The sequence below is a fragment of the Brachyistius frenatus genome, unplaced genomic scaffold (assembly GCF_029030835.1).
Source record: "Brachyistius frenatus isolate BFR_SWC_R1_liver_20210118 unplaced genomic scaffold, ASM2903083v1 Contig_1, whole genome shotgun sequence".
NCBI classification, from domain to species: Eukaryota; Metazoa; Chordata; class Actinopteri; family Embiotocidae; genus Brachyistius; species Brachyistius frenatus.
Genome location: NW_027210600.1, coordinates 8,192,003 through 8,208,553, shown reverse-complemented (window position 1 = coordinate 8,208,553; position 16,551 = coordinate 8,192,003). Strand labels below are relative to the sequence as shown.

Sequence of the window (16,551 nt, the reverse complement as noted above, 5' to 3'; positions counted from 1 at the left end):
GAACTGAAAAAAAACTTTTTTCCAGTGAACAGTGAGAGCTACTAATGGACGCATTTAAAGAATTTAAATTTCATGCCGAAATTCAAATATTGTTTTGAAGTAGTGTTTTTTTAAGAACTGCGATTTTTTTTTTTTTGAAACCACACCAAACGTGTCTGCCTAATGTGAAACAAATGTTATTCCAATTGGCAATGTCACTGTTTCGACAATGTGTTCTGCCTTGACTGTGCCGGGGGGGTTGGTAACAGTAATTTCACATGACACGCAGTGGGACGTGTTGTCCTCTCAATTAAGCTGTCATGAAGCTGTCACTGTCATATGCATTAATCACAGCTCACCCCCGACATCTGTCTCCAAGTGTCATGTCTGAGAGCCAAACTGTGGCACTGACATGCATCAAAACAACCAGCTTCCTGTGAAGCAGCTGTCCGTCATTAGAATAAAAAATAAATGTTTATTGTTCATAATTAGGTGATGAAACTATAGTTTTCTTAGGTGTAAGGATTCTGTAGCTGAGACGGAAAGATAATAACACTTATTTCAGAGTAATATCTCGACAACAATGGATTGGCACAAAATCTTCATGCTGCACTGTCCTCAAGTTAAGAATTTCACTTTGTGGAGTTTTTTAGTTTATCACTTGCAGTAGTGACATTTGCATCCGACTCAGCCATTCTTTAGTGCTAGTCAACAAATGCAAGTGTGCTAACATACTAAACAGGGTGAGCAGAATTAAATCCCATTTCTTTGTACATCAGGGTGATGTAGTGAGTCACCGTAGCATCCACGAAGTCTTTCTTAGGTTTAGTGTTGCACTGCAGTGTTTATCTGTGACCAGTCAGATTCTTTGACCAACAGTGTTGGTTAAGTTGTTCAGGTTTAGGCAAGAGGAGCAAGGGTAATCATATTGAGACAGGTTACAAAATCTGATGGGAGAAAGATTTCAGTTTAATACTGACCCCTGAAGTTTATGCAGTTTATGCAGAATTTACATATTTATGCCATAGTTATTCATTTTTGTAATGATTGTAAAGTTAGAGTGTATGCACCATAGTGGACAGACAAAAAAATAGTGATCGGTATAAGCAGTAGATCATATTGTAGTTTACTTATCTCCTTTTCAGCAAGACCAGTATCAAGAAAACAGCCACAAAGAAAACATTCATCGACTGCATTTGGAATGTTTTTTAGTACAGTTTGTGTTGTCATAGGCTGCCATAAAAAATAAAAAACGATAGATGAGGGGCAATTGTCCACATTATATCAGCTACAATAACTAATAAACTAAATATAATAACACTGTCGGTATACACAGAGGTGTTAAGTCAACCCATGACTCATCTGCTGGACCGGACCGCCCGCTGCACCCTCTAATGTGCATTTTGAATTACAGACACACAGAGACGACCTGGTAAAGAGTCCTGCAGCAAAGGGAAATACTTGATGGATTTTGTTTGACGTTTCATTTCCTCGCAGATGCGGCAGTTTAACGGGTTTTGTCCCTGTAACCTCGATGGTCAGAACACGCTGTCATTATACCGTCAGGTGCCTTTATGAGCCATCGCAACACAGCCAACGTTAGCATTGACAGCTGTTTACTCGTAGCGAGCTCAGCATCAAAGTTGATTCCTTTACTCGCCAAAAGCTGTCTTCAGCAATGGATGTTAACTCCTGTTCTGCTTCTGTTTTAGTTTTAGCCATCGTTGTGTCTATAATTCCATTCATCGTAACTAGAAGTTAGAATACACTACTTCTTCTGATGTCGGACTGAGGGCTGAGCACTGAATACAAAGTGGTATTATGAGACAGGCCTTCAGTTTGGAAGCTCTGCTACACAATACTCGCCTCTGAGAAAACATCAACACTGCTATGTCTACACATACTGTGGATAGGTCTAGTCCATTTTTGAACATTTTAGACTAATCATCTGACAGATTGCCCCTTTAAGTAAAGCAAAGCACAGTGCCACCACTGTGGCTGTCTTTTTTGTTTTTTTAAGTTATTTTATTTTTGCTCTGAGTCAATGTGTTGCTCCTTGACTTTTTGGTCTTATACTGTTAAATGTAACAAAAATATATATTATTACTCAGTTTCGCATGTCAATGATTCACAAGCCAGGACTGCTTGAACAGATTTAGATTAGGTAGGCATAATGATAAATAGTGCATTTACAGTGTACTGCATATCACTTGTGCAATATACCCAGTAAAAAAAAAAAATGTCCTTAGTGAATCCATTTCAAGGAAAGATTAAATAGTTGTCTACTGTACATTTTTTTTTTTTCACTTGTGTCCAGCTTTTCCTGTGGTCACGAGGAGAGAGATGCACCGTCTTGACTTAATATAATGAAGATGCAAAGAATTACTGCACCTCCAAAAACTTCCTTTTGGAGGTCATTTATAAAGACTCTTGCCTTTTCTTTGTAGTTCTCCTCCTTCCATTCCTCCTCTTCTCTCCTCCTCTCTGTGTCTGCCTACTGATCCACCTCACTGTCTTTATCTTCATCCATTATGGATGAGGCACACTGAAGACAATGTGATTCTCTTTGGAAAATACCAAACGTTTGCCAGCGGTCATGTCTCAACAGACCACCTTTGCCAAATATACCTCTTCTGCAACCCTCCTGCTCTCAGTAGTGTCTTACTCTCCCACTCACTGTTTCCTTAAACAGTTTCAGACATGGGCAGATACACCACGTCCAGTAAGCCGTGGTCGGGAATTACTTTACAAATAGTCACTTTAAAAGGTCAACTAGATGGAGAAATCCGGACTTATTGTGTGAAATTCATGTATATATAAATAGATATGTATGCGTGTACTTGTGGTTGTAGTGGTGAAATGTAAAGATGTAGATTCTGACAAAAAAATATATTTTGACATTTAACAACAACTTCATTTTAGCTGAAACACAAATTGTTATATCTAACAGCAGATGCAAAACATGTTAGAGCTTGTTACAAGTCTTTGCAACTTTGGAAAATATTGAAAAGTGTCCTCTCTGTCTCCCCCTCCCTCTCTCTCTCTCGCCCCCTCTCTATCACTATCACACACACACACACACACACACACACACACACACACACACACACACACACACACACACACACACACACACACACACACACACACACACACACACACACACACACACACACACACACACACACATACATTTGTACAGCTATCTTTGTGAGGACATTTATTGACAACATGTATTTCCTAGCCTCTTACACTAACCTAAACCATCCCAACCAAGTGCCAAACCCAAACTCTTACTCCAACTTTACTCCACACACACACACACACACACACACACACACACACACACACACACACACACACACACACACACACACACACACACACACACACACACACACACACACACACACACACACACACACACACACACACACACACACAGTGTACCAGATGCTCAAACAATAAGTACTTTAGTAAATATAATTCAAGGCCATTCAATCAAAGCAGTTCGTCTCTCTCGAACATCTCATTAGCTTTTCGTATCAACAATCTGACCTTTGCTTGGCTACACTGTTTATAATAACATTACTGTCTCCAATGACAGAATGTGGAACAATAACACAGTATGCTAAACTGTGAAACACTTTTGTTGACAATAAGAAAATATAATTCCTTAGGTCTTCATGGCAGCTCTGAGATTGTTTGGTATAGACTCTGTAATCCAGTATTATGTATGCATGACAGGGAACAGACAGGCACAAGTGCACTTTTTGGATTTTTGCAGATTTTCACACCCAAAAATGTACTTACAGGTTTTATGAACTCCTACACTTAAAATCTCAATAACAGATCTCTCCTTCTGCAAGACGACTGTACTGATATATAAAGTGATGCTGCTTTAGTTAAAACTAGTTTTTTTTTAAAGTAAAATCTGTTTTCATTCACTTTTTGATACTCAAAATAATCAGAGAAATACCTATTTTATCCAATTTGTTCATAAAAAAATAGTTGTTAAACCGCTGCATGATACAGATGTAAGAAAAACGGGGGATTTGTTGTGTGTGTCTATCAGACAAATGTAAAAACAAATGTTAAACGCAATACATAAAACTCTTATAGCCACCTTTTTATTCATTACATGATCTTTACTGAACTGAACTGAACTTTGAAAGAAATAAATCTGGATTTTTTTTTTTTTTTTAATTTTTTTTGCTGGGTATTACCTAATAAGCAGAAATAAAATTTCCATGATAACAGTAACCACTATTTGGTTATGCATTGTATATTACCAGTGCCTGCAAAATTTAAACCCCAAGTATTGCACAGTCCTTCATAACAGTTTGGATTTTAGTAGTCTATAATCATTCTTGGAGAGCTCATGTCATGATCAAGTAGGCATCTGCAGCTCTGAATGACGCAAGAACTGTCAATTCTACACATTCATGACAAATACACATGGTAACGTTTAATTGAGCAAAAATCAAATTCTTTGTCAATAAAAAAATAATGCAGTAATCAATTAAAGGTTTTACCATATTAGTAAAGACCAAGCTCATTTTCTCTGTTAATTATTTTTACCCAGCTTTAGAGAAGGCAGTTCTCTTCACTCTATCAATAGATTAAAGTTATAACCAGTAAAATGAGGAGGAACATATAATCACAGCGGAGTGTAATCCCACTTCCGTTAAAACAAGACTGCACCACATCTGTTGGGAAAAAAAAGCACAGAGACTTTCAGGTTGTAATCTTTCACACAGCATGATTTAACTTGTGCGTATACTGTATATAAATGTACAGTATGTGTTCAGTTACATTTTTATCGTATTGTTCTATCCTAAAAAGAGGTTTGTATTTTTCATAATCATCCTCATTTAAAATAACTGCAGCTAAATGGTTTATGATTACAGAGTAAGGATCATTCTAGAGGTGTATGAGTATTATTCACCCTGTGGGTAATCAGTGTTCAGCGAAGTGATGACTGACCCTTCTCTCCTCCCACTCAGACCTCCGAAACTGTGGTGAAGTAGAGGGGGAGCAAGCCAGGATACAAATCTCCTCCATGGGCTAAACAAGGCAAAACGCCTCCCTGGCAGAGCCTGACGCAATGCATCCCACTACAGGTAACTCTCTGTTTGTGTGTGTGACTGTGTGTATGCTGATTTGTGTGTTTGTAAGTGAAGCACATAGATAGAAAGACAGACAGATAAATGTGTTGTGTGTTGTGTGTGTGTGTGTGTGTGTGTGTGTGTGTGTGTGTGTGTGTGTGTGTGTGTGTGTGTGTGTGTGTGTGTGTGTGCGTGCGTGCGTGTGCGTGTCTCTAACCTGACATGTTCTGTATTTTCGGCATTAGTTTGTTCCAGAGCCGACACTCGTTAGCTCTAAACATCCTTCCCTGCTGTTGTGAATGGTTGTAGTTCAGAGTCAAATATTCTTGATGTTCGCGGGTGAACACGGGCCAGTTAGCACCATCAATCCCTGGATTCCTGAAAATAAGTGATACAAATCAAGGGTGTTCTATGGTGCCAGTGGGGTCCTCACACAGGTTGAGCGAGTGTTTGACCATATGTTTTTTTTATAGCAGGGGGCTCCAACCCGTAGCTTGCGAGCTACCAGTAGCTGGTTACCCGTTTCTGAGTAGATGGCGGAATGTTCAAACAGTATGCAGTGCTTCCGATACATAGATTTACTTGGGCGAGGTGCCCAGCTTTAATGACAGCTGGCCAAATATTTGGCAATCCATTTCAGCATTTGCTTTTTAGCCTGTCCGAGAGAACGCAATCAATTAACGGGTGGACAATCTCCCCTCGCTCTCCTTCACCTGTGTCCGCTCCGCACCGTGTCAGCGCAGCAGAGGTTGAACTCTGCCCTTACTGAAAAACACAGACATTAGTGACACTCTCACACTGAGCTGAAAAGAAACAGGCGCTCATAAATTGGGAAAATAACATAAATACAATACTTTTGTACCAGAACAGCAGGGCCAGAGCCATAAAGCGAGTGTCTGTCACTGAGTGACTTGAGGGGATCAAACTTACACTACTGGTCGGCTGAATGCCATGTCTTTTCAAATAAAAAAAAATCCTTGCAGTTTTACACAGGGTCCAGCCATATATTAGGTTTTAACCTAGACATGTGTTTCTTTCCGGAGGGGCTGGTGGTGCCAATCAAAGCAGAAACACCGGATTTCCTGGTTAAATCTCATATTAGAACACTATTTGACACTTTTCAAACCAATTTGGCCACAGACAAGTTGCGTGCAATGCAGTATGCATGAGGGCATTTATGGAACATCTGTGTAATTTTAGATACAGAACCCTCCCAATTGAAAACATACACAAACGCATACAAAAAAAAAGCATTAACCTGTAGTCGCCACTGTACTTAGCTAGTCAGCTAATATAAAATGTGTGTGTTGAGGATACATTTATTGTTCACATAAAATAAGCTTATTCAGCTGGTTTGGCTGGAGCTCAGCTACGTATGTGAATAAATGTTACTAAAAATTTCATTTTGTCAAAGCAGCTCTTCGAGGAAAAAAAGCTGAAGACCCTTGGTATATACGTACCCTGTCCGCGCAAAGTTGGCCCAGTGTTTCATAAACTTCTTGGTCATGTTAACTTCATTCTTCGTGTATCCCAGGGAGGCATTCAGAGGCATTCCGAAAACAAATTCTATCTCATAGCCGTGCATAACACCCATCCACTCTGGCCAGGGATTGACAGATGACCGGTGGTCAAATAAATATAGAAAAGCCTTTCCACCATGTTGTGAGTACCTGAAAGAGTCAAGAAAAATGCAGAGATATTTTCCCATTGCAACAGGTCAGGTTAATTAGAGAAATGTATAATATATTTACTGAGAGAAACTAAGGAAATTATTCAGAACGATTTGTTTGTTGGTAACCCAAACCATCCAGATGGCCAGGCAACCAACATACTGCAACTCAGATTCACCCTATACCTTATAACACACCTTTCACCTTGTTTGAGTTACCTTGCCAGGTAGTTTTGAAATCAAAAATATTTCTTATCAGTCCAAATCTGGGATAACAATCATTATATTTTAAGCTCCTTCCTTATGAAATTAAAACTGAGAATTGCTCTTTACCTGTGAGCAAAATCTATCACAGGACAAACAAACAGCTGGTCTGCAACCAGACCACTAAGTGAGTCTCGGTTCTTCGTTCTGTTATTATCATCTGTCCAATCGGTGTACTGGAAAATGGCTGCTTCTCGTGTGACATCATTTGAATTGGCCATTGAAATCTCCACTCCTTTCAGGAACTCATTCCTGGTGATGAGACTCTGTCTGGTGATGTCAAATCCAGGTAGTCCATAGACAAGGAAGTAGGACCCTTCGTCTTTGTTTAAGCCAAGCACCACCTCTTTCCTTGGTAGGTTTCTGCTATCTAGCAACACCTACAGGAGGAAAGCAGACGATGGTTTGTTGTTTGTGATGGAGTATGTTTAACAAAGTAGGGAAATAAATAAATATGATACTCTGATGGTGAAAGGCACAATGTGGGATTACACTAATTTTACCAAATAACGCTGCGTACATACTTGACCAGTGAGCACAGTTTAGACAAAAGGCTGAAACGAGGCTCCAGTTGGTTAAAGTCAACATTTGTTTCGTGTATACCTGTACAGACTCCATGTCACTAAAGGTTACATAATATAGATATTATGTCAACTGGGTTTTAGTCCATATAGATACTGGGCTTTAAATAAAAGGATTAAAATGCAAATGAGTCAGTAACCTAGCTAAATATAAACAACAAAAATGTTTTGCTTTTGTATTAAACGTAGATAAACGTTATAAGTATGTTATACGGTTATATACTTGATGCCCGGAAATCATTTTGTCTTCAAACCATCACGACTGTTCTTATATTAAATTTACTCTTTTGGTTATTGACAGTAAAGATATACTAAACCTTATGTAGAAAACACAGAACAACAGGTTTTACTTCTTCACATAACCACATAACAAAATACACAAAAACACACTCAGACACCCACTTCAACTTTATCTGGTAGGAAGTCCCCATCAACAAGAGGCGCAAAGGGTATGCTTAAGACTGTATGCTCTGTGAGAACATCAAATTGCTTAGTTGCGATTTTATGAGGATCGGCCTGCTGCAGACACGCTTCCACATGAGCTGGACCAGAGTCGCGACACCCCAGTAAAGTCGCCAGCATCAGTGATCTGGATATTGACCAAAAAAAAAAAACAGAGAGCAAGACAATCAGTGAAAGAAGGAATTAGGAAGAAGGTTATGGAGAAGGGGAAGAGTGGAAGGAAAGGAAGAACAAAATCAACAATGGGGGAAAAACAAGAATTATAGTCACATAAGAGTTGAAAAGACAAGAGGGTGAATGATAGAATAACATGAGACCACAGGTGCTTGGAAATTAACCAAATAAATTGATTAAAATACATTTTGACTATATATCCAAAATAATTAATCTAATAGTTGTTAAAATATGCCAGTTTGGATTTAAGTTTCTGAACGCCCAAGTGACATGATGAGGAAACCAAAAAAACACACAGACACACTACCTGTCCCAGGCCTCATTCTGGCTTATTGTGCACCAGGGTGCATTAGGAGAACCACTCTGCATCACAGCCCTTTGAAAAAGAGCCTGACTGCCTGGGGAGAGCAGTTGGAGGCCCACAGATCCTGACCCAGCACTCTCCCCAAACAGAGTCACCTGGAAAAATGGAGCAAATCAAAACCGAACAGCTTGGTTTATAGTTTGTTTAAGATAATAAATAATATTGTTACGTGACTTTAGATTAAAAAAAAAAAAAATAGGAGGCAAAAAACATTTTACCTTTGAGGGATCACCTCCAAAAGCAGCAATATTCTTGGCTATCCATTCAAGGGCCAAGCGCTGATCCAGCAGGCCTGCATTGCCCCGGATGTTCTTGTTGTCAGGAAGAGATAGGAAACCAAAAGCTCCCACTCTGTCATTGATGATTACAAGAATAACATAAAAGTTGCTGACAGCATTTAACTGACGAGTTAACATTAAGTTACACTCATAGATTCTAGTATTACTCTTCCTCTATTATGTAGTATTCTAAATGAGTATAGAAAATAGTTTTTACATAGTGCTAATGCCTTTTCACACCATCCAAACCAACTGCTAATTTTTCACAAGTAGCAAAGAGTCCAGCGTCAAACCAAAATATATAAAAGAGAAAACCTGCTTCACAATATTCGCCTCATTTCTAATTATCAAGGAGTATCCAGTTACATACAATAACTATATTTGCTCACTATTAGCATTTTACAGAATATATTCAGTTTACAGCACTTCTTACCTGTAATTCATTGATACCACAACAACACCCTCATATTTACTCAGGAAGCGGCCGTCGTAAATGTCCAGGGATGACGTTCCTGAAGTGAACGCACCTCCATAGATCCAGACAAGGACAGGAGCCAATGGTGAGGGGTGAGACAGGGTTTTGTTGAAATGCGGGGCCCAGACACTCAGATACAGACAGTCCTCACTCAGGGGAGTATTTGGGTTCCACATCTCCGCACCTTCGAACCCTGGAAAGAATTCAATAGAAACACAGACAGGACAATAAAATAATGTGACTAAAGTGGGACAGCATTTTAGCAACTGATAGATATTATATCTCTCTTCCTTCAAATGTTTAATGAATAATAAGTTAATGTTTAACTTAATTATGACACTTTATTTGGAGCAACATTTTGAGATAAGATAGTAGCTAAAGTAACACAGATTAACTTTATTGCCATTCATGACAAATGATTCTCCAAAAGAAGCGGTACATTAATACATTAATCCTTTTCGGTAAGCATTGTTTTGGCCAAAGCAGAAAGGTCAGTCTAATGTCAATGCCTTCTGTGCATATCTTTTTGTGGAGTCATATCGAGACATTGACTATGTTGAGACATTAATATGCCAGGCACCGGTTGAGGCTGGCTTCTGACGATCCCTGACAGGTGGCTATATAAATAGTTATATATCCATGACCCAGACCCAGTCCATGTCTTAGGTGAGGGTCTTATAGGCCTTTAATAACTATGAACTGCGCACACGTGTGCTTATAAACATGTTCAAGTCGACATACTTTAGTGTCAAGTGATTTATGATCTCCTGCAATATAGTACTAAATCAGTAGGCCACATACACAACGGGTGTGTTTGTGTGTGTATAAAGAGCATGTGTAACATTGTGTTATATAACCACCACCATACACTGAAATGCTTACATTAATACAGTGCCCTTTCAATGTCACCTTTCATAAGTACATTGAGTTGACTGTGTATGAGATGTGCAGTACAAATACAGTACAAATACATTGTATCGATCTGTATAAACTTGGATCCTACCTGGAAAAACTGTGTCGGGCATCTGGTAGCAGGAATTTGGAAATTTGGTGGCATCCTTCACACCTTCCCATGCCTCCACCGGCTCTGGAGCTCTGAATCTCAGTTTCTCGAGAGGTGGTTTGCCATAAGGAATTCCAAGAAATGCTCTAATATTACCACCCAGCACTGAAAGTAACTTCCCTTGAACTTTCCCATGCCTAGTACTGACTAAAAGGCCATCCTGAGTAGCAAATGATACTGTCAGGAAATGAAGCAACAGAAGAAAAACAGCAATGTGTGCACACCGAAAGAGTGTCGCCATGGAAAATCCTGGAGAGAAAAGAAAGAAAACCCAAACTTTGTATTCATTTTATTCAAGCATTACATTAAACATATAACACTATAATAACTGATCTTGCCAGCATACCACATAGCCTTAACTCTACTTTATCACAGAGTTTGTTTAAGTTCAAACTGTCCTGCATCGTCAAGTTTTTGTCAGTACAATAATGTCTGTGCACCTTCAATTCTCTTTATTCGCAACAAGCAGCAAACACCTTAGGTGCATTTTAGTAGAAATATAACCTGGCTAAATAATTTACTTCTTAGAAAGAATTAGTTAGATTCATAAATGCTTTACTGCACATGGCATAGTCCAGGTTTAGATAGGGGATTGGATTCAGGAGCACTCAGTGTTGACGAAAAGTCCATTTTACGTGTCTCAGAGACAACAACAGAAACATTATAACTGATAGTCTTACAAGTGTGTAGCGTTTGTATTTGTGCAATGCCAAACGAAATCAGCTTGGTTTCAATGAACTCAGTCCACACCTTGAGTGCATGTGTGTGTGTTTGTTAGAGAGAGAGAGAGAGAGAGAGAGAGAGGGGGATCATTCCCGCTGCAAGTGTGTCACTTTAGACGCGGTTATAATCCTCAAATGGTAGCAAACACTAATGCTGGTGGCGAATATAAAGATGCATGTCACCGGACGCGCGCAGCTGATTCATGAAGCCGCTTTACTTTGAAAAGGCACAGCGCAAACAATTAGCAAGCTTACAGAGGGCAAACCGCGAACAGCTGGTCCGAGGCGAGCGCTGGGGAAATGCGCGCTCGTGCAGCGGATTCATACAAACGGCTTCAAAAAATAGAATTCACCAATAGCTGTTGAGTTTATAAAAAAAATAAAATAAATACAAATTAAAAAAAAAAAAAAAGCCCTTAATGATGTCTTACCTTGTCAGTTTGCAGCTTGTATCTGTCTGGAGTGAATGAGGACACAGTACTGATGAGGAAGGCGTGGATACCCTCTGTCCGGGGATCGCGGGGCTGGCCCAGTCTTCAAAACACTACAACAACTGCTGCAACTCCGCTGCCCTTACGCTGGCAAAATTACATTTGCACCGAATCAAATCAAGCCTAATAACAGTTATGTAACCTTGGCAACAGTAAAAAAAAAAGAAAGAAAAAAAAGAAGAAGAAGATAAGGACGAGTCATATTTATAATATTATCAATTTGTCGTCACTCATGCCATACCTATATCAAAAGCTCAGCATGCACTCTGAAAAACGCTTTTGAAGTAAAAGGTGAAAACAATATATTATATTGTAAATATGAAGCAGTTCAGAAGTGAGAATCTCTCTCTGGTGGAACTGCCGACATCTAAAACATGATGTTTTGTGAAGGGTCAGCAGGTCAAATATCTTGGGAACATTTAACATCTTTAATAATGCATTGCATTTCATAAGCTGTTCATGTATTCTTTTTTTTTTAATTATTTTATTATTTTGTATGTGGAATCTAGAAACGCAACAAATAAGGAACTACAATGTTGAAATGTATCATCTCGAGCATTTCTGTCTCGTTCTCTTTGGCGATATCTGTGGCAGTTGCATGAATGGAGATTGCAGCTGTGTTTTTGGACTTCACTTTATAGAAATCCAATCAGTGCTGCCTGTGTCTGTCAGATGGAAAATGCGGCACTTGTGATTTTTCCCAAGAATGTCACCGCAGACACAAATAAAATCTTCGAGATGACTTCTTTAAACTACACCAAAGTACTGCAATTTACGTACCTAGTCACTATCCACCAGTGCCAGCAGCCGCTGAGGGTTCACTGCCTTTCTTGAGGTCAGCTGAGAAGCAGATTTGATAAAGTAATGCTTGTTCATTGTATTTATACTGCTTCCTGTGTCTGGTCTTTGTTTATTTCTCCCACTGCTGTGTGCTTATTCTATCTGTGGCTTCTTTTTTTTTTTATCATCTTTGCTTTTCCTTTTCACTTATCTGGAGGCTAAAATTGGAGAGAAAAGTAAACTTCTTTGGAATTTTTAGCGTTCTGTGTATAAATGTATCGTGCATGATCCCATCATTATAATGTGTGTGTGCCTGTGTGTACATTTGAGTACTTGTGTATTCATGTTATTTATAGCATGTTATGTGCAATTGGATTATCAATAAACAAAGCCTCCCTGGGACACTGATGCGATGTCTTGGTACAGCACGCTGCGGGCCCAATCACAGGCTTTAGCCTGTATGTATCAACCTGATTAATAATATGTTCACTAAGCATACTGTACTGAGGACTGAAATAGATTTAGACGTGGAAACATTTAACCCTATTCCCTGGGCAAGGGTTTGTTTCCTTTTCTCGTCTCTTTGTCAGTCTATCTATTTCTTAGCATCCCTCACTCTTTCAACATGGCAACCAGCTGTAACTGTGGACATCAACTCGGGATAGGGATCCATGGGAGGTCTGGCTCTTTAGAGTCATGTACAGCTCAGCAGGAGGTTTGGATGGATGCACAAACAGAAGAGGGAGGAGAGACAGAAAGATAAAGTGGAAGCAAACAGTTTGTTTGAGAAGCGAGACAGCAAAGTCTTCGCCATAACCGCACACCATCAGGGATTAGGCGGTTAAAGGAAGAAATGACAGGCATTTGATTGGAGCCTTTGAGGAGAATGTTTTCTCTCTCTCAGTCCAACATCATCAAAATAGGCTGCGGACTGGAATGTGACCCCCCTAAACACACAAGTTAATTTCACCCATGTCCCTTTAATGTCAATCTGCTGTTATGAAGGCAGGGATAAGCAGTTAAAACAAATTTTTAAAAGAAAGCAAAGAAAAAAAAACATTTAATTCATTTCTTGTCCGTAAGCTTGGAGCAAAGAGATAGTAAATATCCAATCATAGTGTCATAGAGAAGGATATTGGTTTGTGTCATACTCTTTCTGTCTATCTCTGTTGTATTTGGATATGAGCGTGTGTGTGTGTGTGCATGCTTATGTGCGTCTTTGCGTGCGTGCAAGCAAATATTTGAAACTACAGCTTTTGAGGTACTTAAACTCGGGCATCATAGTGAATATGTTTACATAGAAAATACACTATGAATTTAAAAATACTGCCAAATTTTCAAAAATAATGGCAACAGAAAAATCTACTCCACAATAAACATTTAAATTGCACAATGAAAGTCCTTGACTTCCAAATACAGCGCCACCACAAATCTTATCAGATTGATAACATTAAATAATCAGTTAGAAAGCATGGTGCACATCAGCTGTAACACACGCGCAAATGCATGTGAATGCCCTTTTACAGTTATACTAACATGTGCATGCACAGATACCAGACTAACCAATGAAAGGTCTAGCTTCCTTTAACTTTAGCAGGTAATAGAGATCACTTGTCCTTCACTGACTCCCCTAATTGGTAAAATTGAGACAGATAGAAATTGGGGGGTGTTACTTAAACGCTGGTGAACTGAGAAACAGATGGAGGAGGGCCATGAATGTGAGACAGCTGGGTAACAGGTTTCAGAACACAACTCTCTAACTAAATAACTCAGTAAAGAGTGTGGGGAATAGAGACTGACAAGGTCAAGTGGGACAGAGTGGGACTTACACTGTATCCATATGACCATCTACCCGCTGGCATTCCTCCATCTATTCTCCGTTTTGGTTTGGGTGGGCCTTCAAGTATCAGTTACAGTGCAGTGACCTGGACCAGAATGCTGAACTGCAGCTGCTAAATTTGCAGCCAAAGCACACTGTGCAAACATCTTGTTTACACCAGCCAGTCAGCAGCAGCTTCATTTCTCATTGAGCCAGTGTACTCCTGTCAGAGTGTACATGAAGACCTGAAGTAAAAAAAAAATGATTCTGCAGCCAAACCAGCACAACTGAAGTGTGAGAATAACCCTAGCCGTCGGAGTATGAAACAGAAAAGTAATCTGTTACATCTGGTGAAAATATGGTGTTACTCAAAGTATTTAAAAATCAATGTCTTTGATTTTAAAAATAGGGAGGGCTTTGATAGGTTGAGCACATCACCACAATGCACCACACTGTTAAAATAAAAGTGGACTTTGCTATTTTTCAGTGCAAAACTAGACTCAGACTGGCAGTAAAAAGAACCCTAACTATTCAGCTCGAGTTTGAGCTGTATTGCAGTAAAAGATGACTCCTTTCTCTTTCTTCCATCATTTACTAAAATCCACAATCACAACTGACAAGAGAAGAAATTACCAGTGGAGGAACTAAGATTGAAAAAGTTGATGTCATTTTTTTTTATTAGGAAATTGTGGCCAATCTGTGAGAAGTATAATAGTAAATATTAATGCATGAGACAACTAAGGAGGTGGACGTTTTGTCTGATTAGTGGCAGATGGGAGGAAGATTGGAAACCTAGAAATGAATAAGAAAAATATATATAGCCTATATACATTGTTTTGCAATTTGTTACACAGATGAACAGATACAGCATATGTAGCACAAACTGACTGATAGATTTGCAGTTTCCAGAACTCGTCCTGTGTAAGTTACCATGTAGTTAAGGCACATGGAACCCACCTGAGTTTACCAATATGACCTAAAGTATGAACTCTAATTGGATTTCTAACCAAAATCCTAATATAGAAATCTTCTATTTGCATTAGTTTGACCAGCAACCAGCATCATATTTTTTTCAGTTATTAGGAATTATAAACTGGTTAGGAGAGGGTTATGATTTTCTATTATCTTGTATTCTTACATTACCAGATTTTTAACACGTAATCAGTTTTTTACTTGCTTGTCTGTGTTGAACAGTCTTTACCTAAAAGCATGCTAAGGTTTCCAAAGCGCTTTCCATCTATGTACCCGACCATAGCACATTAAATCTGAAATCCTTTCATGTCAACACTTCATATTAAACAAATAATTCTCATGGGCTTAAATAGGTTTTAACTGGCTATACACTTTGTTCAGTCAGCTTGGGTATGCGGTATAGGGTCACTTAAATTGTTCTGCTTGTTGTACTATACTCTTGGATTTGCCAACAGTGGTTGAACCTGCTGCATTTTTTTAGAATCCCCTCTCGCCACTTGAAACAGGATATTTAGGCCAGATGAGTGTCCACTTTATGTCGCTGTATAATATTTCTGAGTAATTAAGTCTTTAAGACCCAGACATGGAAATGCAGTGTTCCACTGCCAATTGAAACTGCCATGCCCGTTTTCCTAACTAAGAGATCTTCCTTTCAGTCTCTCTGCAATCACGCATGACATCATATCATTAAATAATAGGTCAAATTCCTGGCTAACGTCCACTTCCATATTTAGGTCAGGCTTCACTCTTTAGTGTAAGTCAACAGGGTCCTCATGCCTGTCACTGACAGATTACCAAGGATTTAGCCTGTTTATGCTACAGTATGCTGTTGGCTAAAAGGTTGGAGAAGTGTGAGTGCAACGTGACCACAGGGTGGCCGCTGGACTCGAGTGCTCTATGTGTGTGTCTGCTCGTGTGTGGGCATGTGTATGTGAGGGAGAGAAACAGGATGATAGATTATACAGCCATTTCAATGGTGTAAAATTTCATTTGAAATCCTACTTTCGATTCAATCTTAATAAAACACTCAACTGTCTTGCGACCCATTTAGTGTCCCATTGCACCCATACCTACCCCAAACGCACTCTGTCTTTCTCACTTGCTTGTGTGCATGCACGCTCATTCATGTGCACGCATGCACACACAAAAGGGTCTAATCAGGCGCCTGTGTGTCTGAAGTGTTGTTTTTATATTGCAGCCATATTTCATTTTGGCCTACTTTCTTTAAATTGCCTATGGGGTTTTGTATGGGGAGAGGAACCATCACATTTATATATGAGATTGAAGGAAGAGAAACAGAGGTGAGAGACTTGTTTATGTTCTTATTCATTTTCTTTGCCTTCTTTTCTC

General features: G+C 39.2%; 1 protein-coding gene across 2 annotated transcripts; it reads right to left on the bottom strand.

The window, feature by feature from the left end:
- Nucleotides 1–4,196: 4,196 nt before the first annotated feature.
- Nucleotides 4,197–11,677, bottom strand: LOC138637291 (acetylcholinesterase-like). Of its 2 annotated transcripts, none has more exons than XM_069687352.1 (10): nucleotides 11,571–11,677; nucleotides 10,358–10,666; nucleotides 9,313–9,547; nucleotides 8,820–8,952; nucleotides 8,545–8,696; nucleotides 8,004–8,190; nucleotides 7,090–7,400; nucleotides 6,548–6,757; nucleotides 5,305–5,465; nucleotides 4,197–4,688 (listed from the first exon to the last, which is right to left on the bottom strand). In XM_069687352.1, exons 2-10 carry the CDS (start codon nucleotides 10,656–10,658, stop codon nucleotides 4,594–4,596), a joined length of 1,785 nt encoding a protein of 594 aa, XP_069543453.1. In that variant the 5' UTR covers nucleotides 10,659–10,666; nucleotides 11,571–11,677; the 3' UTR covers nucleotides 4,197–4,593. The 2 variants fall into 2 exon arrangements, with proteins under 2 accessions (XP_069543453.1, XP_069543539.1); XM_069687438.1 differs by having other exon boundaries at nucleotides 7,198–7,400.
- Nucleotides 11,678–16,551: the final 4,874 nt, after the last annotated feature.

Excerpts from the sequence above, each read along its gene's own strand:
- LOC138637291 (XM_069687352.1), bottom strand. The coding sequence starts at position 10,658 with ATGGCGACACTCTTTCGGTGTGCACACATTGCTGTTTTTCTTCTGTTG. Across the intron at positions 6,758-7,089 it reads GTGATAGATTTTGCTCACAG|GTACTCACAACATGGTGGAA; the intron begins GTAAAGAGCAAT and ends TGACTCTTTCAG. Across the intron at positions 4,689-5,304 it reads GAAAATACAGAACATGTCAG|ATGTGGTGCAGTCTTGTTTT; the intron begins GTTAGAGACACG and ends TTTTCCCAACAG.